At 44.2% G+C, this 25366-nt stretch overlaps 1 protein-coding gene across 6 annotated transcripts in view; it reads left to right on the top strand.

Annotated features, from left to right (window-relative positions):
* Positions 1-25366, top strand: part of LOC121552963 (protein FAM184A) — a 113653-nt gene that overhangs the window by 70204 nt on the left and 18083 nt on the right. For all 6 annotated transcript variants that reach the window (XM_041866081.2, XM_041866085.2, XM_041866082.2 and 3 more), the window contains 7 exons: positions 4081-4203; positions 4741-4902; positions 5747-5868; positions 12494-12644; positions 19788-20000; positions 23619-23772; positions 24188-24315. In XM_041866081.2, coding sequence (XP_041722015.2) covers positions 4081-4203; positions 4741-4902; positions 5747-5868; positions 12494-12644; positions 19788-20000; positions 23619-23772; positions 24188-24315 — 1053 coding nt within the window. The remainder of the gene's footprint in view (positions 1-4080; positions 4204-4740; positions 4903-5746; positions 5869-12493; positions 12645-19787; positions 20001-23618; positions 23773-24187; positions 24316-25366) is intronic.

Here is a 25366-nt window from a genome sequence, read left to right on the forward strand (position 1 = left end):
CAGGTTGTGTCTGTATGTCTCACGCTGTGTCTGTATGTCTCACGCTGTGTCTGTTTGTCCCAGGCCTGTGTCTGTGTGTCCCAGGCCTGTGTCTGTATGTCTCAGGCTGTATCTGTATGTCTCAGGTTGTGTCTGTATGTCTCAGGTTGTGTCTGTATGTCTCAGGCTGTGTCTGTATGTCTCAGGCTGTGTCTGTATGTCTCAGGCTGTGTCTGTATGTCTCAGGTTGTGTCTGTATGTCTCACGCTGTGTCTGTTTGTCCCAGGCCTGTGTCTGTATGTCTCAGGCTGTATCTGTATGTCTCAGGTTGTGTCTGTATGTCTCAGGTTGTGTCTGTATGTCTCAGGCTGTGTCTGTATGTCTCAGGCTGTGTCTGTATGTCTCAGGCTGTATCTGTATGTCTCAGGTTGTGTCTGTATGTCTCAGGTTGTGTCTGTTTGTCTCAGGCTGTGTCTGTATGTCTCAGGCTGTGTCTGTATGTCTCAGGCTGTGTCTGTATGTCTCAGGCTGTGTCTGTATGTCTCAGGTTGTGTCTGTATGTCTCACGCTGTGTCTGTTTGTCCCAGGCCTGTGTCTGTGTGTTCCAGGCCTGTGTCTGTGTGTCCCAGGCCTGTGTCTGTATGTCTCAGGCTGTGTCTGTATGTCTCAGGCTGTGTCTGTGTGTCTCAGGTTGTGTCTGCATGTCTCAGGTTGTGTCTGTATGTCCCAGGCTGTGTCTGTATGGCTCAGGTTGTGTCTGTATGGCTCAGGTTGTGTCTGTGTGTCCCAGGCTGTGTCTGTATGTGTCTCTTTCCCGGACTGTTCTCTGTGTGTGTCAGGGCCCAGAGCTCTGCTGCCTCAGCTCCAGTCCTGCAGGCAGTAGAGCAGTGAGAGGGCCTCTATCCGGCTTAGCACCCAAGCCTCATTAACCACTACCATGACAACTCATCTCCCCACCCCGCCACGCTCTGCTCAGCCCAACCACTCAAACACACACACACTGTTCCAGGACCTACCACAGCCTGGGCTGAGGGGTTGGAGACTGCTGACATGCACCTTCTACATCAATTCTGCACCGCACTACAGAAAATCTCGCTCTCACTCCATTCAATAATGAAAGTATTTTCTATCTGCTTTAAAACATCTGCTCCAGTGACATGACTAAACTGTCTGTTTTGAAATCCCTGACTGATAACATATTAAATTAAAGCACTCAAAAGACATGCACGATTGACTCAGCCAGAATGCATTTAGTCATATTTTTACTTCTCAGCTCGGTAGCTGCCAAAGGCTCCTGTCAACTCATCCCTCTCCAACATTATTTAGTCTTTATGTAATAAAATACCGGCCATATGACAGATGTTGGGTTAAGCCGCTGTAATTAGTTAGTGCCTTGTTTATAGCAGGGCCGGCCAACCTAACACCATTGTGCCCACTACTTTCTGGCAATTGGAAGGATGAGAGTGGCTCTCCTCATGGGCATTGGAATGTGTGTACGTGCGTGCTTAAGTGTCTCTGACACACAAATCAGCCTGGTCATTCTTCAGTGTCAACACATTTTCCACTGGCAGCTCAGATCTCCTTGTTTCGCCTTCTTGTTTTAAATTGGAGGAAATGGAGGTAGCGACCCCTGTTGTTCCTCCACCAGGATGGTATTTGAGTTCTGCAGTGTCATCTGCAGAGGAAGACAGTGATTACACCTGGCTGCACCTCAACAGCTGCTTCGGCTGCTTCCAGGAACCTTATCTCAGGCAGAGAAACGTTGGCCGCTCCCCTTTGTCGGGGGGAGGTGAGAGAGAGAGAGAGAGAGAGAGAGAGAGAGAGAGAGAGAGAGAGAGAGAGAGAGAGAGAGAGAGAGAGAGAGAGAGAGAGAGAGAGAGAGAGAGAGAGAGAGAGAGAGAGAGAGAGAGAGAGAGAGAGAGAGAGAGAGAGAGAGAGAGAGAGAGAGAGAGAGAGAGAGAGAGAGAGAGAGAGAGAGAGAGAGAGAGAGAGAGAGAGAGAGAGAGAGAGAGAGAGAGAGAGAGAGAGAGAGAGAGAGAGAGAGAGACAGAGAGAGACAGAGAGAGACAGAGAGAGAGAGAGAGAGAGAGAGAGAGAGAGAGACAGAGACCTCAGCAGTTATATCACCGCCACACTGCTGCTTATCATCTCTGCTCCTCACCATCACAAACGGAAATGCAGAACGGAGAGAGAGAAGAAAGGAGAGGAGAGCATAATGAGAGAGAGACACTGTGAGATGAGAGCACATGTGATAGTGTGATTAGGGTCTTGTTTGTGCGGCGGTGAGTCACTGTAGTCGCAAAGAGCAGCTTGACAAGTCCATGTGGCGGCGGCTGACATCATATTTTGGGCCAACTCCCCCATGCTCTTCCTCTTCTTCCCTGTACGTACAGCACAGCGAGAGAAGAGAGGGAGGAGAGTCATTTTGTCATCCTCCTGTCTCAAGACGTGGTCATGAGTCACCCCCCGGGCTGGCGTCAGCACCAAGGTGTGGGATGGACCTTTAGTTTGGACACTGAGATAAAACTAGTGACTTGTCAAATTACTGTGGGCAGCTGACAGAGACTTTGTGTGGCACACTAAACTATTAGAAGTTTTGAAGCGTATGCACTATTCAAGAAGCGTGTGATATGGGAACTCAAAGACTTTGCTTCAAAGCCGCCACACACACACACACACACATCCCTTAACTTGACACCAAGTGGAAAAAACATAGGGGAAGACGCTAACAATATTAAATACATAATGTCTTGACTCTTGTTGGGATGGGATCATGAAACATAGATGAGCTCCTATTTGCATATGTGTGTGCAGAGAAAGATGAGAGCGCTAAATGATGTACCCGTAACCAACCTCACACGCACATACAGTGTGCAGAGCAGTCCTCTCTGAACAAGGTGAAACTATACATTATTCAGTCAGCCTTACTTAGTGCTTCATGCTGACCAGTCTTCTGCTCATACATATGCCTTTTGAGATTGCACTTTGAAGTGTCTGTTGTATATTCTATGTATATGGTGTACATTTTCAGTCATTGGAAAGCATTAACTGAGGTTACAGAGGGAAAGGATAATGCAGTAGTGTCAATCACCAACTGTATCAGAGGAACGTTAATATTGGATTGGACATGGTTCACATAGTAGTCTGTCACTAGTCAGCTCAATGCATTTACTATTTATTTGGCAGTCATTGATTTAGCTCCAAGGCGTCTTTTCAGAGTAATATACTAGTCATAATGTTTTTGTGAAAGTGATCAAATATTCTGTTTTCGAAAAAGATGTAGGCCTATATGAAGTGTTTTGAACAATGTCCTGTCCACAGTCGAATGCTCAGTGCTGACATTAACAGATGCAGAGCTGTTGAGAATTTCATAAGAAGTCATTTTTTTTGTCATTTCTATGCTTGGTACTAAAAATGCCACTCATTCCTTCCATCTCGTAGGCCTGTCCCCGCTATGGTGATGTCTACTGTTTTATATTGTCACTGCGGTGTCACCCACTGGCACAAATATCCTGCAATGAGAGTGAAATGGTAGACTAGCAATCTATCCCATACGAGAAATGTCTGAAGGCTGCATTTGATCCATGATATCGCACCGTCACAGCAAGAAATCTTTTCTCCCTGAAAATTGAGTTCCATAATGTGACATTTGCTTTGCAGACATCCTTGTCTTGAGTGGCCTGACATTGCTTAAATAATGAACTCACTCATCCATTTTCCCAGCAGGATATTAACCACCTGCCCAGGGGTACAACATTAATGTGTCACTTGTGATTGAAACACACACACACACACACAACCTCCTAAATATAACAGCTCTTAATACAAGCCCTCCTCCAAAGAGCTACACTGAGTCCATATTACCAGATTGTGTAACAACGACGCTGACAGAACTCTTATTAGTGTATTCATGTGAATAATGCCAACTATTGTCCTTTCATGTACTAGTCATTCCCTTTAAACTGGCATTGATTTTCCTCTAAAAGCACAATTATTGCAGCCATATCTACAAAGTATTTTCAATTTCATATATAATACTGTAAACCCTGTAATGGTTATTGTGCTGGGATTATTATAACAGTCTTTGTGGTTTGTCTACAGGAAATGGAGCAGCAGTTTGAGAGGGAGAGGCTCTCATTGGAGGAGCAGAAGAACCATCTCAGACAACAACTGGACAGCCTGAGGGAGGAGCTCGCCGCCAAACTTGAACAAGCCAATCAGGAGGTCAGTCAGGAGTCACCCTACCTATCAGATCTCTCCTCTTTCTCAACTGATTTTGGCTATTCATTGTGGTCAGCCACATGGAATTAGAATTACTGGTGCTAATTGGTCATCTTTGAAGTTTGATGCTATCTATTCTCAGAAAACAAACCAGGTTTGAAAGGAAAAGAACAGCAGGTAGAGAATATATAAGTATGTCTTGGCTCATTTGAAGTGCAGTTTCCCAACTCTACTAAAGGGAATGTCTAAGAGTTAATTACAGCTGGTTAAGATGTGAAGGCCTCTCTGAGCACTGAGATGTATGATAGACTTCTAGAGAACAGCTGCTGATGTGTAGAGTGTGTCTTGACTCATTTGAAGTGCAGTTTCCCAATTGGAATTTATTACAAAAGGGAATAGATTTGACTCTACTTCATTACAGCTGTTTTTAAAGCCTGTCTGGGTACTGTGGTGTATGATATACTTCTAGCCTTGATTCTTGTTCTATGTGCTGAGTGTGGGTCTGCTCTCCCTCCCTGTCTGTCCCTCCCCTGTGTGTAGGTGTTGCGCCTGCAGGAGCTGGTGAAGGAGGGTGAGCAGGGCATGGGTTCAGCAGAGGGACACATCTCCAACCTGAAGGAGGCCCAGGACAAACTAGTGGAGGAGCTGGACGCTACCAGGGCCAGACTGAGAGAGACCAGCAACCTGCTGACCGCCCTGCAGGTGAGAGCACTGTTACAGTACAAATACACACACACACACACACACAGGCATGCTACACACACATACACACACACACACACACACACACACACATAGATTTTCCTGGGTCCTTGGTGGGTTCTCCTCATCAGGGAGCCATTGGATTCTCCATCAGGAACCCTAACGATTTTCCTTCCCCATTCCCTCTTCTGACCAGGTATTTATTGATTGTGTATTAAGCTTATTTATGGGGGGTAATAAAGTTGAAATGTCCTGAATTGATCCCCTAGCCTTGAGTCTATTCCTTTACCAAATGTATCACGTCTACCTGCTTTGTCCCAGATTCCAATTCTTGATATGCCAGGCAGGCTTTCCAGCAGCTTTGGGTTGGCATACCTAATCAGGCTCAGATTGTGAATTCTGTTCTCATCTTTAAGGAGTCCATATGGCATTAGCACTTCATTATGCCCTTGACCTGCTGGGGCTCCTCTCTCTCTCTCCCTCTCTCCTCTCCCCTCTTCCCTCTCTTCTCTCTCCCTTTCCTCTCTCTCCTGTCCCTCTCTCTCCTCTCTCTCTCTGGTCCTGCATAATGAAGCAGGCTGTAGTCTGAATGTCAGGGGAAGTTTTGGAGCAGTATTGATGGCAGTAGGTCCAGACTTATTTCCTCTCCTCTGACTGATCACACAGAGCACTGTCCCATGTTCACACATGGCCCCAAGATCCTCGTTGGTAGTAGTGTGTGTTGAGTCCTGTACATACTGGGTTAGATCACATGCTCAATTGTGTTGTTTATCATGAGGGCTAATATTATGAACCCTTTCTCTCTTTATTCCTGTCTTTCTCTTCTTCTCCTTCCCTCTCTCAGGGAGAAATGGAGGCCCAGAAGAAGAAGCATGAGGCTAAAGTCATCACCACTAAAGAGGACGAGAAGCTCAAGATGGACAAGATGGCGCTGGAACTGGAGCTCAAGTGGACCGAGACCTTAAGGTGTGTGTGTGTGTGTGTGTGTGTGTGTGTGTGTGTGTGTGTGTGTGTGTGTGTGTGTGTGTGTGTGTGTGTGTGTGTGTGTGTGTGTGTGTGTGTGTGTGTGTGTGTGTGTGCGTGTGCGTGCATGCGTGCGTTTGTGCCTGCATGTGTTTCTTGTTTGTTTGTGCCAATGATGGTGATGGAGAGGGTAAGTGAAAGAGTTTGGCTTGCAGTAATTGAAACAGTGACACTAAGACGAGGGCCATGATACAGTGACTCCAGAACCAGCTTCATACCAATAATACCAGTCCAGGGCTGGTCCCTGATCCCAGCCCAGCAGGAGGCCTTCATTTTTCACAACACTTGTTCAGCCGCTGCCCTCGCCTACCTCTAAATGTGTTTTTCGGCTGAAGCAAAGATGGTTGTTCACCAAGCGATCTCACTGCCGCTGCTGCTGCCTGTTCTGGCTCAAAGGAGAGAGAGGGGATGGTAATGAGGTAGATATGAGAAAGGATTTGAGCCCGAGTGACAAGCCACTGCTTATGAATTTCAAGTGTAAAAAGGCTTTGTTGTCAAAATAAAGGGCCATTTGAATCTCAATGCTTCTACAGCACATCAGGGACATGTGAATCATGATGTGAACAGAACTGCAGCTCAGGGATGTGACACTGGAGATGAGGAGGAAGTTCATCCTAGCTCATCAGACAGAGTCCAATTAGTGTCTCTCTCCATTGCTGGGGTCAAGGAATGTGTTAATACAGCATTAAGGATTCCTGATTACCAGGAAGGCTCTGCTACACATGGAGTTCTACAATAAAACCATCCAGTCCAGCATTGGCTCAAAGTTTTATTCTGTCCTCTTCTTTATCTCTTGTACTGTAATTAAGTTTCATTTACCCTCCTCTCTCAATGTCCATATTTCACAATTGCATCCCTTCAGCTTCTTTTCATTTTGTAAGTTATGAATTTTACATGCTCTTTAGTTCTGACAGCATTTAGTATTTTCATTAAGTGAGATAGTAATTAAAACTAAATTGAAGACTGCTTCTTCTTCTCTAGTAAACATAATGCAAAACACAACCTGCGGGGGTTCTGATTGTACTTCTGCCATGTCTAACTCGAGCCAACATGCCACTCAGGGTGAAAGAGGGAGAGAGAGAAAGAGAGAGGTGAAGGCAGAGGGAGAGATATTCCCATTTTCTTCCTCCCTCCTCTGTTCTAGGCTGTTCTCAGTAGGAAGAGGTGCTAAGAAGCGCCTCTCTTTCATGTCCTGTAACTGACTGTCAGACACATCTCTCCTCCTGCTCCTCACGGGGAGCTTGGCTGGTGATGTGGAGGAAGATACAGCAGCAGAAATACCAGAGCCCCTAACCACATTAAAGCCTCCTCTCTCTGTTTACCTTACGTAATGGTGGGCTTGAACATGAACGGCATTAGCAAGAGGGACAATGCAGACGGGCGGCACCACCACACAGCACCGCAGCGTCTATGACCGCCTTTCAAGTTCATCAACCACAGGAGACACTGTGTGTGTCATCTGGCGCGTCGCAGCGCACAACTGCACAGAGAACACACACACAGAGAATACGCACACACGCGCACATACACACACACACACACAAGTGTAGCGTCACAGGCAGAGAATGATTGAACGGAGCTGGTTTGGCTTTGTTTTGTGCTGAGAGAGATAGTCCTTTAAGGTCCACCATTCCAGATGGATAGAATAGGACAGGAAGTTTGTTACTGTGTGTTTCAGTGCGGTGATGTCAGAACCGGGTATAATGAACGTCCACAGTGAGTTTCTATCAGTTGAGATTTAACTCAGTCAAACTAAAGCTTTGTGAGAGATGCATTTATTGGCGTTGGTGTGCCCCAGATGTAGGGGGAAGAAATGATATTGCTGTTTAGACAGTTAGTTGATGGAGTCACTGGCGTAGCACACATCCCCGCAGCCCCCGCAAGGCGGGGGGCCCACAAGCTTTGTTGTTGTTGGGTTAGGGTCCCCCCCGGAGGTCAGGACCCCAGATAGCATATGAACAAGTCATAAGCCATGCATTTTTGGGGTGGAAATTAGCTTTAAAACTGCATCATTGTCTCTCAGCCTCATGGCAAAATGTGTAGAATTACAGGAAATTAGCTCAGGGATTCTTGAAAGTCAGACAATCCTTGTTCGGCAGGGAAACTTTATTTTTATAGTTTAAAAAAAACAAGATTTTGTTGCATTATTTAAGTTTAACATTTACATTTAGGGAAAATGTATATGGGAATATATATATATATATATTTTTAAATCTAAATACTTTCAATATTAGTCATTTCATGTCGGCTCTATGCCTGGAAATGCCCTTGTCCAGAGCAAAGGATCCCAATTTCAAACTCTCCAAAAATTATAAAATGTTCTTATGTAGTTTCTTGTAATAGCCCTCTGTGACTTTAAATAATATTTCTCAAAATATAATATTACTCAAAACTGTGATTCATAAAAGATGTGTCCGGAGATTTGGTCAATTCTGTCAGATATGTATACAATTCTAAATTAATAAGGAATGAGCAGGGTCAGCTATACCACAAGGACCACTTATTCATGTCATCATTACATTACAGCATGAATATCTTACTGGTCATCCCCAAAGCCAACACCTCCTTTGGCCGCCATTCCTTCCAGTTCTCTGCTGCCAATGACTGGAACGAATTGCAAAAATATCTGAAGCTGGAGACTCTTATCTCCCTCACTAACTTTAAGCATCAGTTGTCAGAGCAGCTTACCGATCACTGCACCTGTACACAGCCCATCTGAAATTAGCCCACCCAACTACCTCATCCCTATATTGTTATTTATTTTGCTCTTTTGCACCCCAGTATCTCTATTTGCACATAATCTCTTGCACATCTAGCATTCCAGTGTTAATACTAATTGTAATTATTTTGCACTATAGCCTATTTATTGCCTTACCTCCATAACTTGCTTCATTTGCACACACTGTATATATATTTTCTATTGTGTTATTGACTGTATGTTTTGTTTTGTCCCATATGTACCTCTGTAATGTTGTTTTTATTGCACTGCTTTGCTTTATCTTGGCCAGGTCGCAGTTGTAAATGAGAACTTGTTCTCAACTGGCTTACCTGGTTAAATAAAGGTTAAAAAATGTTTAAAAAATGTGTGGAACAAGACCACTCATGGTGTGCAAAGTTCTCTACTTCTGATAGATTTAAAGAAACAATATTGGAATCATCATGGTCACAACCATAAACTGTCAACTCCATCTGCCTTATAGATTAAGATAGAATATTAATTTTGGTTCAAATATGTTACATTTAATTGGTTTTAGAGTCATAAAGCAACTGACAAAGAAAATAAATTGCTACTGTGTATGCCACTTGAATGAAGCAGAAAACATTTTTTTTGGTAAACTCCGTAAAACTTCAACTCTGTCCGATTTTTGTCTAACGTCAACTCCGTCAGAGTGCTGAAACAGCTGATAGAATGGTTATGTTTTTATTGGGGATTTTCAAATGAGTCAATTTCCATATGTTACTAATTCTGTTTTGAGTATCTGTTGTCAACTCCGTCAGTGGCTTGTCAATTTCGTCACTGATGGCTAACCCCCTTAAGATTTGTCTTTGTCCAGTATTTTAAATCACTGTTCTGCAACATATGCTTAAAAAATGAAATTAGCCCTTGAGCATTAGTGCTATAAAACAAAATAAAAATACGTTAGGAGATTTGTATTACATTTATCTGTTATTTCGAGGTTAGCTTAAGCTGCAGCAAGAGGGGAGAAATGGTCTACAATGCTGGTCATATCAATATTTTGTATATTGATGTTTCTGAAGTGATATTTTGCTGTAAAGGCTAGCATGAGGGACAAGTAGCTAGCCACAATGAGATACGTTTTGAGAAAAGTCAGTTAACCTTGTAACTTACCTAGGTATAATCAATCAATGAAATGTATTTATAAAGCCCTTTTTACATCAGCTGATGTCACAAAGTGCTTATACAGAAACCCAGCCTAAAACCCAAAGAGCAAGCAATGCAGATGTAGAAGCACAGTGGCTAGGAAAAACTCCCTAGAAAGGCAGGAACCTAGGAAAAAACCTAGAGAGGAACCAGGCTCTGAGGGGTGGCCAGTCCTCTTCTGGCTGTGCCGAGTGGAGATTATAAGACAGATCAAACGTTCATAGATGACCAGCAGGGTCAAATAATAATCACAGTGGTTGTAGAGGGTGCAACAGGTCAGCACCTCAGGAGTAAATGTCAGTTGGCTTTTCATAGCTGAGCATTCAAAGGTTGAGACAGCAGGTGCGGGAGAGAGAGAGAGAGGGTCGAAAACAGCAGGTCCGGGACAAGGTAGCATGTTCGTTGAACAGGTCAGTGTGTATAACTAATAGGTCAGGGTGTATAACTAACTAGTTCAATTTCTCTCACGATTATAAAGGATGATGATGCCGAATGAACATGGTAGCCTCGCCTCGAGCTCCTAGAAAACTTTGCAGGTTTCTACTTTTTCTAGTGTTTTCTTACATTTTCTTACTCTGTTTGTTTAATGCATTACTTCATACACCCGGTAGAACTATTGGAATATGAATTGCTGGGTACTCACCATTCACCCGACCTTCCCAAATTCCCGGAGACGGCGGAACAATGGTGTAGCCTCTTCAGTGAGGCGCCGGGTAGCCTGGGAGTCCTACCGGAAAGAAGGAAATAAAGATGCAGACGGAGAAGCAGACGTGGAGGGGTCTTAGTGAGGTTGAGGCGCCGGGTGACCCGTCCTCCATTACCGAGCATACTACTCATTAGTGAATAAATTTGAGAGCGAGGATCTCCTTCCAGAGGGACATCAGATTCTGCAACATACTCTGCTTTTCTGAGACTTGGCTTTCCTCCGACATCCAAACAAATTATATACAACCAGCGAGTTTTACAGTTCATCGAGCGGATAGGAAGCGGGCTCTCTCTGGCAAGAACAAAGGCGGTGGTGTCTGCTTCATGACCAGTAACAAGTATTGCGATGGGGGAAACGTACATGAACGAGTTTCTGCTCTCCCGAGGGGACTGAGGACTACAAGGGTGCGTCCTCAGTCCCCTCCTGTACTCCCTGTATACCCACAGCTGCGTGGCCTCACACAGTTCCAACTCTATTATCAAGTTCACTGACAACACAAGAGTAGTATGCCTGATTACCAACAATGACGAGACGGCCTACAAAGAGGAGATTGGTACTCTGACAGCGTGGTTTCCAGGTAAACAACCTCTCCCTCAACGTCAGCAAAACAAATTAGCTGATTTTGGACTTCATGAGGAACCAGGCTGGGCACACCCCCATCCTCATCAACGGAGCCACCGCGGAGACGGTCAAAAACGTCCCTGTGAAACTGCACTACGCCACTGGATGGAGTCCATTTGTGACTGACTGCCTGTCATCTCTCTGCTGCTTTCTGATGTTTAGACTGAAGGCTTTGATCTCAACGGGGATGTCACACTGACGTAATGCCTCCATTCTCACTATACCCTCCCATTCTCCTCCCTCTACATGCTCCACTCTCCTTCCTCCATTCTCCCCTACTGCCTACACTCTCCTCCATCCTCCCTGCCTACTCTACACACTCACCCCCTCTTCCTTCCCAACTCCTCCGCTCACCAGGTGCTGAGTGCCCTCCTAGGTAATTAGCCAGATTGGGGATTTGGGGCTGGGGTATGAATATATGTCTCTTTACAATATAAAGTCCCTAAGAGCAGTGTGTCTGTCTGTGTTTTTCTGAAGCGATGAGGATCAATACGTGTCCTTGCAGAAGTGTCACAGGGCTAAACCGTGGTACTCTGGTGTTGCATCAGAGCACTCACTCACCCTGGCGCTCATCTGCTGTTAGGAGGGACAAAAACATTGGTGGCGCCCCGCACTTAACAACGGCATTCTCTGCTAAATAAATATTAACATGCAGTCCGCACTCCTACTAAAAGGTCTTTGCAGCGCCGTTAAACACGTGGGCATTGAATAGCACTGAGATGGTGAGGTGGGAGACGTTTGCATGACGGCGTGGGGAATTCTACACAGACGTACGCTCTGCTCCACTCCCAGGAAATGGACTGAACACCTCCAGAGCTCCGACAGCCAGCGGCGTGCTGGAAATGTTCAGCAATTACAGGACATAATGTCGAGCTGTTAACCTCTTAGAGACCCTCTGTGTCCCAGGCTGCGCAGTGTACCAGCCCCCATCTCTCTTCTCTCATGTTCACTGTACGCACAGTGTGCTCTTGAGATGAGTGCAAATGGATTCTGTTTATTAAAAATAACGACATATTTTTCTTTCTGTTCTTTTTGCTCCTAACAAATGTCTTGGCTGTGCTGCATCCAATGAGAAGTGGAGTTTGTGAAAGGGTCTTAAAACGTGCTCTTGCAAGCATGACTTGCATGATGCTCACTAGAATATGTTGACCTAACGTTACTGTAAAACAGGGCGCTGCAGCTTCAGTGTTTTGGAATTTATGAGAATATATTACTACTCCATGAAGTTATTTCAAGAAGGTTTTGCTTTCGGAGTCAAACTCACATTATTGTGATGGGCTGAGCCCTGGATAATCATTGTTATCTTCTGTGTATTTAAACTAATGGTAATTGTGTGCATTTGGTGTGTATGTCCACAGGCAGGAGTGTAAGAAGCTGCGTGAGGAGCTAAGGGAGGATCATGAGGATGACAAGAGGGCAGCCCTCACCCAGCTGGCCCAGAACAAGGAGCAGGAGCTGGGCAGTGCCCGCGAGAGCTGGCAGAGGAAGGTGGAGGACCTACTGGAGCAGGTAAGAGACAGTTCACCCTCACCCTGCTGCACCAGCTGGGTATTGTGATATACACACTGGGCTGGGCTCCAGGATAACTGAACAGTAAGAGGACTACATCATTTCTAAGTCTGTCCACTAGTATCATCAGTGCAAAGGTTTGGCTGAGATTTCTATAGGGATTTAATATACACTACCGGTCAAAAGCTTTAGAACACCTACTCATTCAAGGGTTTTTCTTTATTTTTACTATTTTCTACATTGTATAATAATAGTGAAGAAAACAAAACTATGAACTAACACATATGGAATCATGTAGTAACCAAAAAAGTGTTAAACAGATCAAAATATATTTTATATTTGAGATTCTTCAAATAGCCTTGATGACAGCTTTGCACACTCTTGGCATTCGCTCAACCAGCTTCACGTGGAATGCTTTTACAACAGTATTGAAGGAGTTCCCACATATGCTGAGCACTTGTTGGCTGCTTTTCCTTCACTCTGCGGTCCGACTCATCCCAAACCATCTCAATTGGGTTGAGGTCGGGGGATTGTGGAGGCCAGGTCATCTGATGCAGCACTCCATCACTCTCCTTCTTGGTAAAATAGCTCTTACACAGCCTGGAGGTGTGTTGGGTCATTGTCCTGTTGAAAAACAAATGATAGTCCCACTAAGCCCAAACCAGATGGGATGGCGTAACGCTGCAGAATGCTGTGGTAGCCATGCTGGTTAAGTGTGCCTTGAATTCTAAATAAATCACAGACAGTGTCACCAGCAAAGCACCCCCACGCCATAATACCTCCTCCTCCATGCTTTATGGTGGTAAATACACATGCGGAGATCATCCGTTCACCCACACCGCGTCTCACAAAGACACGGCGGTTGGAACCAAAAATCTCCAATTTGGACTCCAGACCAAAGGACAAATTTCCACCGGTCTAATGTCCATTGCTCATGTTTCTTGGACCAAGCAGGTCTCTTCTTCTTATTGGTGTCCTTTAGTAGTGGTTTCTTTGAAGCAATTCAACTATGAAGGCCTGATTCACACAGTCTCCTCTGAACAGTTGATGTTGAGATGTGCATGTTACTTGAACTCTGGGAAGCATTTATTTGGGCTGCAATTTCTGAGGTTGGTAACTCTAATGAACTTATCCTCTGCAGCAGAGGTAACTCTGGGTCTTCCATTCCAGTGGCGGTCCTCATGAGAGCCAGTTTCATGATGGCGCTTGATGGTTTTTGCGACTGCACTTGAAGAAACTTTCAAAGTTCTTGAACTGTTCCATACTGACTGACCTTCATGTCTTAAAGTAATGATGGACTGTCATTTCTCTTTGCTTATTTGAGCTGTTCTTGCCATAGTATGGACTTGGTCTTTTACCAAATACGGCTATCTTCTGTATACCTTGTCACAACACAACTGATTGGCTCAAACGCAATAAGAAGGAAAGAAACTCCACAAATTAACTTTTAAGAAGGCACACCTGTTAATTGAAATGCATTCCAGGTGACTACGTCATGAAGCTGGTTGAGAGAATGCCAAGAGTTTGCAAAGCTGTCATCAAGGCAAAGGGTGGCTATTTGAAGAATCACAAATCTAAAACATATTTGATGTCTTCACTATTATTCTACAATGTAGAAAATAGTAAAAATATAGAAAAACCCTTGAATGAGTAGGTGTTCTAAAACTTTTGACCGGTAGTGTACCTTAAGGTCAATAACATAGGGCATACATTTTAACCACTTAACCCATCATATCATGAAACATCCATTTGGAAGTGTATGTCATACAATTTTAAATCATCCACTTCCTTAATGTCCATGAATAGGTGAGAGGAGAGTGCTCACGGCCTCGGCATATGCAGGTAGCCATCACAATGAAAGACTGCTGAGAAGCCTGTTCTTGTTACCTTAGCTGTAACTCCCACCGCAATTATAGCTAGCACTGTCATTTACACAGATAGGGAAAGACTGGAGTGTAAGAAGATACAACATGGTGAATTTTAGGTTGTCATTTTAATCCCCTCTACTGGATACCATTCAAATTATTACATTTTAAATCTTCCCAAACTGGCACTGGCAGCCCTGTGAAGGGGACTGAATGGACCAAATCTAATTAAAACTGAAACTTTTAAAGCACTTGTACTTGCTAATTGCATTAATATTCAGGGAACTTCACAGAGAATAGTTAGGTTTGACAGTGGAAAGTTATTTCATATATTCATTTTTAGAAACTAAACTGAGATATCAACATATTTCACGTTGTCTTGTCGTCCTTCAGAACATTGAAATAGCCAATATCATCTGGGGGAAAAGGGGTCTCCTCTGTCCTCACTACCTTGGCTATCGCTCATGACACTCCAACCTCTCCCTGATACAAAGCTCCCCTCCCCTACCTCCCCTCCTGGTCCTTTTGGATCAGTATTTAATGTTTATTTTGGGGTTTTTAACTCCTGAATGTATCCCTCTGTTCCTGTGTATTTTGTTCTCACCCATAGCTTTACATAAGTCAATCATTAATGTAAGTGTAAAGTCCACTTACACACCTGCTCCACAATTTCCCTCTTTATTTCCCCCTCACTATACAGTATTTACAGACAAATATATTCAACTGGTGTGAGTGGCTTGCATGATGCCGTTGTGTGTACTCGCTCTGGCTTGCAGTAAAGATGCTGGTTTCACTTCAGACAATCCATTTTCCTTTTGTTACAGTGTGCTGTACGCAGATCAGGGTTTGTTGTGGGCAACACTTGCAGTGTTGTGTTTCTTTGGGATATATAGAGTATTTTACCTGGTCTATATGCTCTGCTATGGTTTGAAATCTCTCTTCTTTCTGAATGTACCAAAGTGTGTTTGGCTTCTCTCTTCACTCCTCTATATAGAGAGGGTTGTTGTAGAACCACTGTGACTGGTTGCTACAGCAGTGAACCAACGTCATCCAGTTCCCAGGCAACACGCATGAAACACTCATTACCTAAATCTGCCCTCTTCTGAACATGTAGATTCTCTATGTACTCTGGAACTGACTCCTGGTGCACTTCACACTGGAGTGTTTTCCTCTTCCTGACTCTGAAAGGTGTATATTTCTGTTCTTTTGATGAGACAGAATTACAGCCTCTCTGAGTGGCGTGTGATTTACTGTACCTCCTGCTCGGCTCTCTCTGCTGTGCCATAATAACTACAGTGCCTTCAGAAAGTATTCACACCCCAAATTTTGTTGTGTTACAGCCTGAACTTAAAATGGATTACAAAGTGGAATTAATACAAAATGAAAAGCTGAAATGTCTTGAGTCAATAAGTACTCAACCCCTTTGTTATGGCAAGCTTAACTAAGTTGAAGAGTAAAAGGTTGCTTAACAAGTCACATAATAAGTTGAAGAGTAAAAGGTTGCTTAACAAGTCACATAATAAGTTGCATGGACTCACTCTGTGTGAAATAATAGTGTTTAACATGATTTTTGAATGACTACCTCATCTCTGTACTCCACACATACAATTATCTGTAAGGTCCCTCAGTCGAGAAGTGAATTTCAAACACAGATTCAACCACAAAGACCAGAGAGGTTGTCCAATGCCTCGCAAAGAAGGGCACCTATTGGTAGATGGGTAAAAAAAAAAGCAAACATTGAATATCCCTTTGAGCATGGTGAAGTTATTAATTACACTTTCGATGGTGTATCAATACACCCAGTCACTACAAAGATACAGGCGTCCTTCCTAACGCATTGGCTGGAGAGGAAGGAAACCGCTCAGGGATTTCACCATGAGGCCAAGGGTGAATTTAAAACAGTTACAGAGTTGATAGGAGAAAACTGAGGATGGATCAACAACATTGTAGTTACTCCACAATACTAACCTAAATGACAGAGTGTGTCACGCCCTGGCTCTGGGGACTATTATATGTTGAGCCAGGGAGTTAGTTTCTATGTTTAGTGTTCTATGTTCAGTTTCTAATTCATGTGTTTCTATGTTGGCCGGGGTGGTTCCCAATCAGAGGCAGCTGTGGCTTGTTGTCTCTGATTGGGAACCATACTTAGGCAGCCTGTTTTGCACTTGTCATTGGTGGGATCTTGTTTCGGAGAGGTTTGTGTTTGTTAACCTTAGGACTTCACGTATCGTTTTGTTGTTTTATAATTGTTGTTTATAGTACTCATTAAAAGATGTACGCATATCACGCTGCGCCTTGGTCCACTTCTTACAACGATCGTGACAGAGTGATAAGATGGAAGCCTGTACAGAAAAAAATATAATCCAAAACAAGCATCCTGTTTGCAATAAGGCACTAAAGTAAAACTGCAAATAAATTGTCCAGAATACAAAGTGTTATGTTTGGGGCAAATCCAACACATCACTGATTACCACTTTTTATATTTTCAAGCATGGTGGTGGCTGCATCATGTTATGGGTATGCTTGTCATCGGCAAGGATTAGGACGTTTTTTTAAATGATAAAAATAAACTGAATAAAGCTAGGCACAGGCAAAATCCTAGAGGAAAACCTGGTTCAGTCTGCTTTCCAACAGACACTTGGAGACAAATTTACCTTTCAACAGGACAATAACCTAAAACACAAGGCCAAATCTACACTGAAGTTGCTTACCAAGATGACATTGAATGTTCCTGAGTGGCCTAGTTACAGTTTTGACTTAAATTATCTTGAAAATCTATGGCAAGACTTGAAAATGGCTGTCTAGCAATGAGAAACATCCAACATGACAGAGCTTGAATACTTTTTTTAAATAATCTGCAAATATTGTACAATCCAGGTGTGCAAAGTTCTTAGAGACTTACCCAGAAAGAGTCACAGCTGTAGTCACTGCCAACGGTGATTCTAACATGTATTGACTCAGGGGGTTGAGTACTTATTTAATACATTTATTTTTTACAAATGTTAGAATTTTCTGTCCACTTTGACACAACAGATCGTTGACAAAAAAATGACAAATCCATTTTAATCCCACTTTGTAACACAACAAAATGTGGAAAAAGTTGAGGGGTGTGAATACTTTCTGAAGGCACTGAAGCTCGTTGTCTCGTCGTTGTCGGTGATCAGGCCTACCACTGTTGTGTCATTGGCAGACTTAATGATGGTGTTGGAGTCGTGCCTGGCCATGCAGTCATGAGTGAACAGGGAGTACAGGAGGGGACTGAGCACGCACCCCTGAGGGGCCCCCGTGTTGAGGATCAGCGTGGCGGATGTGTTGTTACCTACCCTTACCACCAGGATCCAGTTGCAGAGGGAGGTGTTTAGTCCCATGGTCCTTAGCTTAGTGATGAGCTTTGAGGGCACTATGGTGTTGAACGCTGAGCTGTAGTCAATGAATAGCATTCTCACATAGGTGTTCCTTTTGTCCAAGTGTGAAAGGGCAGTGTGGAGTGCAATAGAGATTGCATCATCTGTGCGGTATGCAAGTTTCTGGGATAATGGTGTTGATGTGAGCCATGACCAGTCTTTCAAAGCACTTCATGGCTACAGACGTGAGTGCTACGGGTCGGTAGTCATTTAGGCAGGTTACCTTAGTGTTCTTGGTCACATGGACTATGGTGGTCTGCTTGAAACATGTTGGTATTACAGACTCAGACAGGGAGAGGTTGAAAATGTCAGTGAAGACACTTGCCAGTTGGTCAGCGCATGCTCGGAGTACACGTCCTGGTAATCCGTCTGGTCCTGTGGCCTTGTGAATGTTGACCTGTTTAAAGGTCTTACTCACATCGGCTACGGAGAGCGTGATCACACAGTCGTCCGGAACAGCTGATGCTCTCATGCATGTTTCAGTGTTACTTGCCTCGAAGCGAGCATAGAAGTAATTTAGCTCGTCTGGTAGGCTCGTGTCACTTCGATCTTAGTCCTGTATTGACGCTTTGCCTGTTTGATGGTTCGTCGGAGGGCATAGCGGGATTTCTTATAAGCTTCCGGGTTAGAGTCCCGCTCCTTGAAAGCCGCAGCTCTACCCTTTAGCTCAGTGCGGATGTTGCCTGTAATCCATGGCTTCTGGTTGGGGTATGTATGTACAGTCACTGTGGGGACGACATCATCGATGCACTTATTGATGAAGCCAATGACTGATGTGGTGTACTCCTCAATGCCATCGGAAGAATCCCGGAACATATTCCAGTCTGTGCTAGCAAAACAGTACTGTAGCTTAGCATCTGCTTCATCTGTCCACTTTTTTATTGACTGAGTAACTGGTGCTTTCTGCTTTAGTTTTTGCTTGTAAGCAGAGGATAGAATTATGGTCAGATTTGCCAAATGCAGGGCGAGTGAGAGCTTTGTACACTTCTCTGAGTGTGGAGTAAAGGTGGTCTAGAGTTCTTTTCCCTCTGGTTGCACATTTAACATGCTGGTAGAAATGAGGTAAAACGGATTTAAGTTTCCCTGCATTATAGCAGATTGTCTTTGATCTGCCTCTCACTGGCTTGCCAAACATATTGATAATGAACTGTGCACTCTGTACTGTTTGTTGTCCAACTGTTTCATTATGCAGATGCTGGAAATTAATGCATGTGGGGGGAAGGAGGGCATTCAGACAGAGCTCTCCTTCTCAAAGGCTTTGCTCCAGATGCTTCCTGGTAGTTAGCAGCAGAGTCAGGGTGACTTGTGGAGGTGTCACCACCGTGGTTCTCTTCTTCCCATACACCCCTCCTCTCTTGCTCTGGGCCCAGTCAGTCTCATTATTCACAGTAATAATACTAGTAATGAGGACTGAGCTCTCATGTTGATCACACACTGAGCTGTTGATGACACGTACAATACAGTACTGACTGGACGTCACCAAAGGTTGCAAAGCAGGCAAAGTTGCTGCAGGCCTACTACCATTTTGAAATAACGATTTTGAGGGCGTAATGGAAAATGACATTTTGTTGCACCCTCTAACAAAAATGTGATGTTGTGTTGCTTCAGGTCATAACTAGCGGGAAAAAATGATATCTGTTTTTGTTAACAAAGTAGGCGTAGGTTTGTCAGTGAAGTAGACAGACAAACAGCTATTTCACACCTGTTCTTCTCTATTCCCTCTCTCTCTCTCTCTCTCTCTCTCTCTCTCTCTCTCTCTCTCTCTCTCTCTCTCTCTCTCTCTCTCTCTCTCTCTCGTCCTTCTCTCTCTCTCTCTCTCTCTCTCTCCATTTTCTTCCTTCCCTCTCCCCTTCTCTACTCCTCCCTCTCGTCAGATCTCGTTGCTGAAGCAGAGTCTGGAGATGCAGCTGTCTCAGTCGCAGAGCTCCCTGCAGCAGCTCCAGGCCCAGTTCAGCCAGGAGCGGGAGCACCTGAGCCAGCAGCTCCAGGAGCTGCAGCTGGAGCACCAACGCAGGGAGCACAGCCTACAGGAGGCCCACTGCTGCGCCATGCAGGACCTGGACGAGACCCGCCAGCACGACCTCAAGGTGTGGCCCCTACCTGTCTGTCTATAAAGTCTCCGGTCATAGTACATTTCCTGACCATCAGACCTAAAAAACCACCCCCATACCCCTCTGTCTACTGGGGGATGTAGCCATGACATTCCCTCTGTCCCTGTGACATCACTACCTCTTTTATCTGTATCATTGCAACTCTGCTCTACAGGGTGCCATATCCTCTTCCCTTTATTTACGTATTATCTCTGTCAGCTTACAAGTGGTTAGAATCACTGTCTGTGTGAAAGCTCCCATCTGGTGACTTTAGAGCACTAGATTAGATATGAGGCATTATGGGCCAGTGTAGGCTCCGAAGTGTCAGTAAGACTGGATATCAGTCAGGAGCAGAGAATGAGGAGAGACAGTGAAAGATTTACTGGTGAAATAGCTGGTGACGTGGCCAGATGGACTTTTGCAACAGTGAGTCCATCAACATTACCAGAGACGTAGAGCAGTTGACTCCTGAGCGTATCAGTGATTTGGACCTGGCCTTGATTGAATCATTGCTGTCAGGGGGACACACTGCTTTTCAATTCTTCGCACTTTAAAACAAATAGGTTACAGAGCAGCAGCAGCAGCATAGTATTTGATGGAGTTACGATGCAACACAGCTAATATTGTCCCAGGGCGTTAAATATGAGTAATGTAGTGCAGTAATGTAATATTATGGGAATATTTGGGGAATCTGGCGAGGCATCTGTGTAATAGTAATTCAGATGGTGGTGAGTTTGCTGTCAGCACAGCCGGGGGAAATACATTCTGGTCCATAAGCCAGTCGCATCCAGGAGCCCCAGTGTTAGCATATTCAGTAACTTCATGCTCAGATCCAACTCTTTTTAAATCAGCCCCTCTGCTCATAGAGCTGTTTATAGGACATGAGAGTGTCATGTAGCAAGAGGGGGCTATGTGTTCATACTTGAAAGGCGGACTGACAGCCAGGCTCATGCATGGGTTAACTGTGGAGGTCTAGGTCAGGAAGACGATTGGCTCTGTTCATTTATTCACTGGTGTTGACTAAGTAAACGCACCTGGGCTGCTGGGTTCACTGTGGCACAATCTCAGCTGGAGCAAGCTGGATTTGCTCCTCGCAAAAAATAAATACTGGATAGCCAAAGAGCGGGTACCACTTTGTGACAAAACAGATATGCCCAGCTCTCCATCTTTACATAAAACAGACTTACTGACTGTACCCCAAAACACTGACATCTCAATACTGGTCTGGGCATTTCATTATCAAGGTTGAAGTGTAAATCAGAACTCCTTTATCAATCCAGAAAATACCCATTACATTAAAATACAGACTTCAGAAAGATATAAGGACATTCACATTTTCTAACACTGAACCTTTTCTCTCCAAGGAAAAGGGGACAAATGTGTTTTTCTGCACTCAACAGGCCATTTTGAAATGAATTTAACCTTACTCGGAGGCTTTGTTTGAGATTCTAAAACCCTCGGATGGAGTTTATGTCAAGGGGTCATGCAAAGCTGACACATTGTCCCTGAGCATTCTGTCTCACCTCTCCAGCCACAGATTGGATTAGAAGCATAAGACCCATGAGTCATCGGCGATTGAATGGGCCGAAAAGTCTTTCCTGTCTGCAAATGAGAAAATATACCTCTCCTAGGAACACGTTTATCTCAATAGCTGTTGTCTCTTAAATAGGGGCAAGGTTAACTCAAAGTTGTTGTTTAAATGTTTAAACCTTTGCGGGGATAAATGTATTCAGGTTTAGTTTGTCCTGGACATGTTTTATGAGGAAAAAGGCATTTAGAGTGTAGTAAAGCAAACGGAATTGTCTTGTTTGAGGCATTAGGGACAATTCTAGTTTCACCTTGCCTGCAGGAGGAACACATATCCCCTGATTGTATCTATTTGCATGACAAGCTCTGTTATACAATGATAATAAAATGCTCACTTTAACATCCAATCTACTTTTTCACAGTAAAACATTTCCTGCAAATCACCTAGTTCTGGTATGAACACACAATACGGTGTATCTTGGGATTCTCGCAAGCTATAGATTTTTCTCCATTCAATCTTATTTCTCATCCGTGCACCGTGCAGACAGTATCAACTGAATGAATAGGCACACAAGGAAATAGGCTGTTTCCCGCTACATGTGTTTCTAACTGTTCATTAATGAGTCTGGGCACACAGACTTAACAGACCCAGGGCTATATATATCATCATTTATAGATATATAGATCATTTACTGGCCTGGTCCCATACCATTGTCAACCAATACATGAACGAACACACAGAGGAATGAGCTAAAAAACAAACACGACCCAAGGACCACCAGCCTAACAATGAACATCTAGATACTACACTATATAGACTCCGAGAAATACGCATTCAAATAAGCCTTGTTGCTGAAGTAGCAACATAGCCATTCCCTACAGAGGCCTCTAACGCCCATGTTTCTACATGGTTTGATATGGAACTTTGTATGTGGCGATGGGAGACTTTAGCTTGTTATCTATTCTAAAAGTGCTGCTGTCGCTACGGGGTTCTTCCCCCACTGAGGTTAGGGACATTGCTTTCTATTGAACTCTCCCAGCAGTTGCCTATTAGAGGACCTGCTGCCCAGCCACAGAATGTCCCCACTGACGGCCATTAGAATGATACTGACATGACCAAACCTTTCCTTCTCCACAAGGACACTGTGCCGATACATACACACACACATACACACACACACACACACACACACACACACACATACACACACACCCTTCACACTGATGTGGCTCAACCACTAACTGTTGGGTACAGCATTCAACAAACAGAATTTCTAGAACATAATTCCACCGCTGATTTATTCCTGTTTACTCTGTAAGGCCTATTTGATTTGGTCTTATACAAGTCATATGTTGATTGAAATCATTTCTATTCTATCTTTCTATTTCCATCTTAATAGTGTTTTATCCCTATCAATCTGGTGTTGTGGCCACTGTCTCGCTCTCTCTCTTTCTCTCTCTCTCTCTCTCTTTCTCTACACCCTCCCTCCCTCCCTCCCATGAATGGAGATTGTAGTGTGAAATGAAAGGCGTATTCATGAGGTTTGAGAAGTAGCAGGTGTCTAGTGTTACTTTATGTCACTGTGACTTTATCCTCACCATGTTAATGGCTCTCTGTCTACTCAATTGAGTTTAGAGTGGCGTATTGTGTGCTGTTTTGCTCGTTGTTGGTGGAAAACATAGGACAGCCTTCCAATAGCCGCAACAAGCTGCTGATGAAATGCTTAAGTACTAATTAATTGTAATATAATTCTATAGTGTTCAGCAGTAATGTCTAAAATATGTATTTTGGCCCCATGCAAGGCCCTCCCTGGTGCCATGCCACTGCCTGAGTCCCTCTCAGCCCTTAGTCCCACTGCAACATACTGGTTGAGTTTAATTGTTGCTGTTGCCAGATTCTCCCAAACTGATCTTTCTCTTTACTGTCTGAACTCTTCATATATGTTTCAGACTATCCCTTCTAGCGATGGAAATAATGGTTATCCGTGCCAAAAAGTTATATACAAAGATTTGTATGTCATTTGTTTGTCCTTGTCCTAACCTGTGTGTGTCCCTCCTGACCTCTGAACTCTGTGTGTGTGTGTGTAGGAGCTGGAGCATCGTCTGCGGCAGCAGCACCACATAGAGCTCCAGTCTCTGAGAGAGGCCCACAGACACAGCATAGAGACGCTCAAACAGCAGTCAGAGCAGGAGCTGCAGACTCTACGCTTCGAGCTGGAGGACGAGGGCAAGGCCATGCTAGGTAAGAGCCAGGCTGGGTTAGGGTCTGATGGGGAATGGTCACAGGGTCTCACACTGGGTTAAGGGCCCTGGCAGAGAGGGAGCCACACCGGGTTAAAGCCCTAATAACGAAAGCCATGCTGTAAAGGCTAATGCCCTTACATGCTGAGTAAGGACCTTGAGAGAGAAAGGCCATATGTAGTAATAGAGGACCGTTCTAGGTAAATGCTAGACTTGGTTGTAGCCTTTAGAAAAAGTCATTGGAAGCTAGTGTTGTTAAACACAGCCCGCCACTCCCTTTAGGAATCAAGGTCAACACTGGAACATTCCATCACATAGCTTATTAGAGGCAGGAGATGTACTGTGTGATGAATGTGTTTTAATTAGAGACGCTTCCCTAAGGATCCTGTCTGTCTCTCTCTCTCTCTGGTTCCTAGCCTCTCTGCGCTCTGAGCTGAACCACCTCCATGCCTCGGCCATAGAACATCTACGGCAGACACACCAACAGGAGACGGCTGCAGCTAAACTGGAACTGGAGAACGCCCTGGAGAACAGCCGGATACAGGTCAGAGTCACCGGGAGTCACCGTGACTTACTGGCATTCCACATATCACTTAGCTAAGAGATCATGGAAACAATATGGATGGGCCAGCGTTAGTTTGTATTACAGTATGATTGGATATTGGCCATGAACAACAGCATTGTAAAAAAAGATTTAGACTTTTGTAATCGCCCTAACAGCAGGCAATTTTGTGTAGTGGCTTAACAATGAGGTTAGACATTAGCTCAATGAATGAGGATAGATAATGATCTAGAAAAAGGAGAACGAGTATATGCCCACACACACACTTTCAAATCTAGATAATCCTTCTGTGCCTTTTATTGTACAGACTGAAATGTTTTTGCACTAATGCCCATAGAAGAGAAATATCTCCCTTGGCAACAGCCCTCTTTTCTCCTCTCCACTCTGGCTTCTGTTGCTTGTATATTCACACATCTGAATAGCTGTGTGGCTTGTTGGATAGATACAGCTTGAGCAAGAGTCATCAGTGGGTTGGAACCTGGGGTGCTGGCCTCTAGAGAGAGAACAAATGACAGCTTTCCTTCCTTCCCTCCCACACACACAAACACACACACACACACACACTCCACAGTAAGAGGCCATGGTGTCCCGCTGCGAGATTTACTTAAGAAAGCAAATGAAGATGAAGCACAAAAACACCCAGAGAAAAAAATATTTTATTTGCTCAACACATCATCCATTTGCTCCCGATTCCTCCACATTCTGCAACAAATCTGGGTGCTTTATAACACTAACACATGCGGTATTCACAGAAACAAGGGGGCTTAACTATTACCTATTGTACATAACCAATAGCTATGCCGCAGCCAGCTTACAGTATGTGCAGTTTAAAAGATGGTATTGCACACGGGGAGGCTGGGTTCAGCTGATGTGTCAGTTAGAGAGCAGTAGGTTTACCTCACATAATACCAGCCCAGCCGGCCCAGCTCCTGTCAACGTGCTCTTCATCTCAGGCATGAATCACTCGAATAAGTCTAATGCCCTGGGTCCTCACTCATCGCCATGGCAGAGCCAGATGTTCAGGGCCAGGCAC

The sequence above is a fragment of the Coregonus clupeaformis genome, chromosome 36 (genome assembly GCF_020615455.1).
Source record: "Coregonus clupeaformis isolate EN_2021a chromosome 36, ASM2061545v1, whole genome shotgun sequence".
Taxonomy (NCBI): Eukaryota; Metazoa; Chordata; class Actinopteri; order Salmoniformes; family Salmonidae; genus Coregonus; species Coregonus clupeaformis.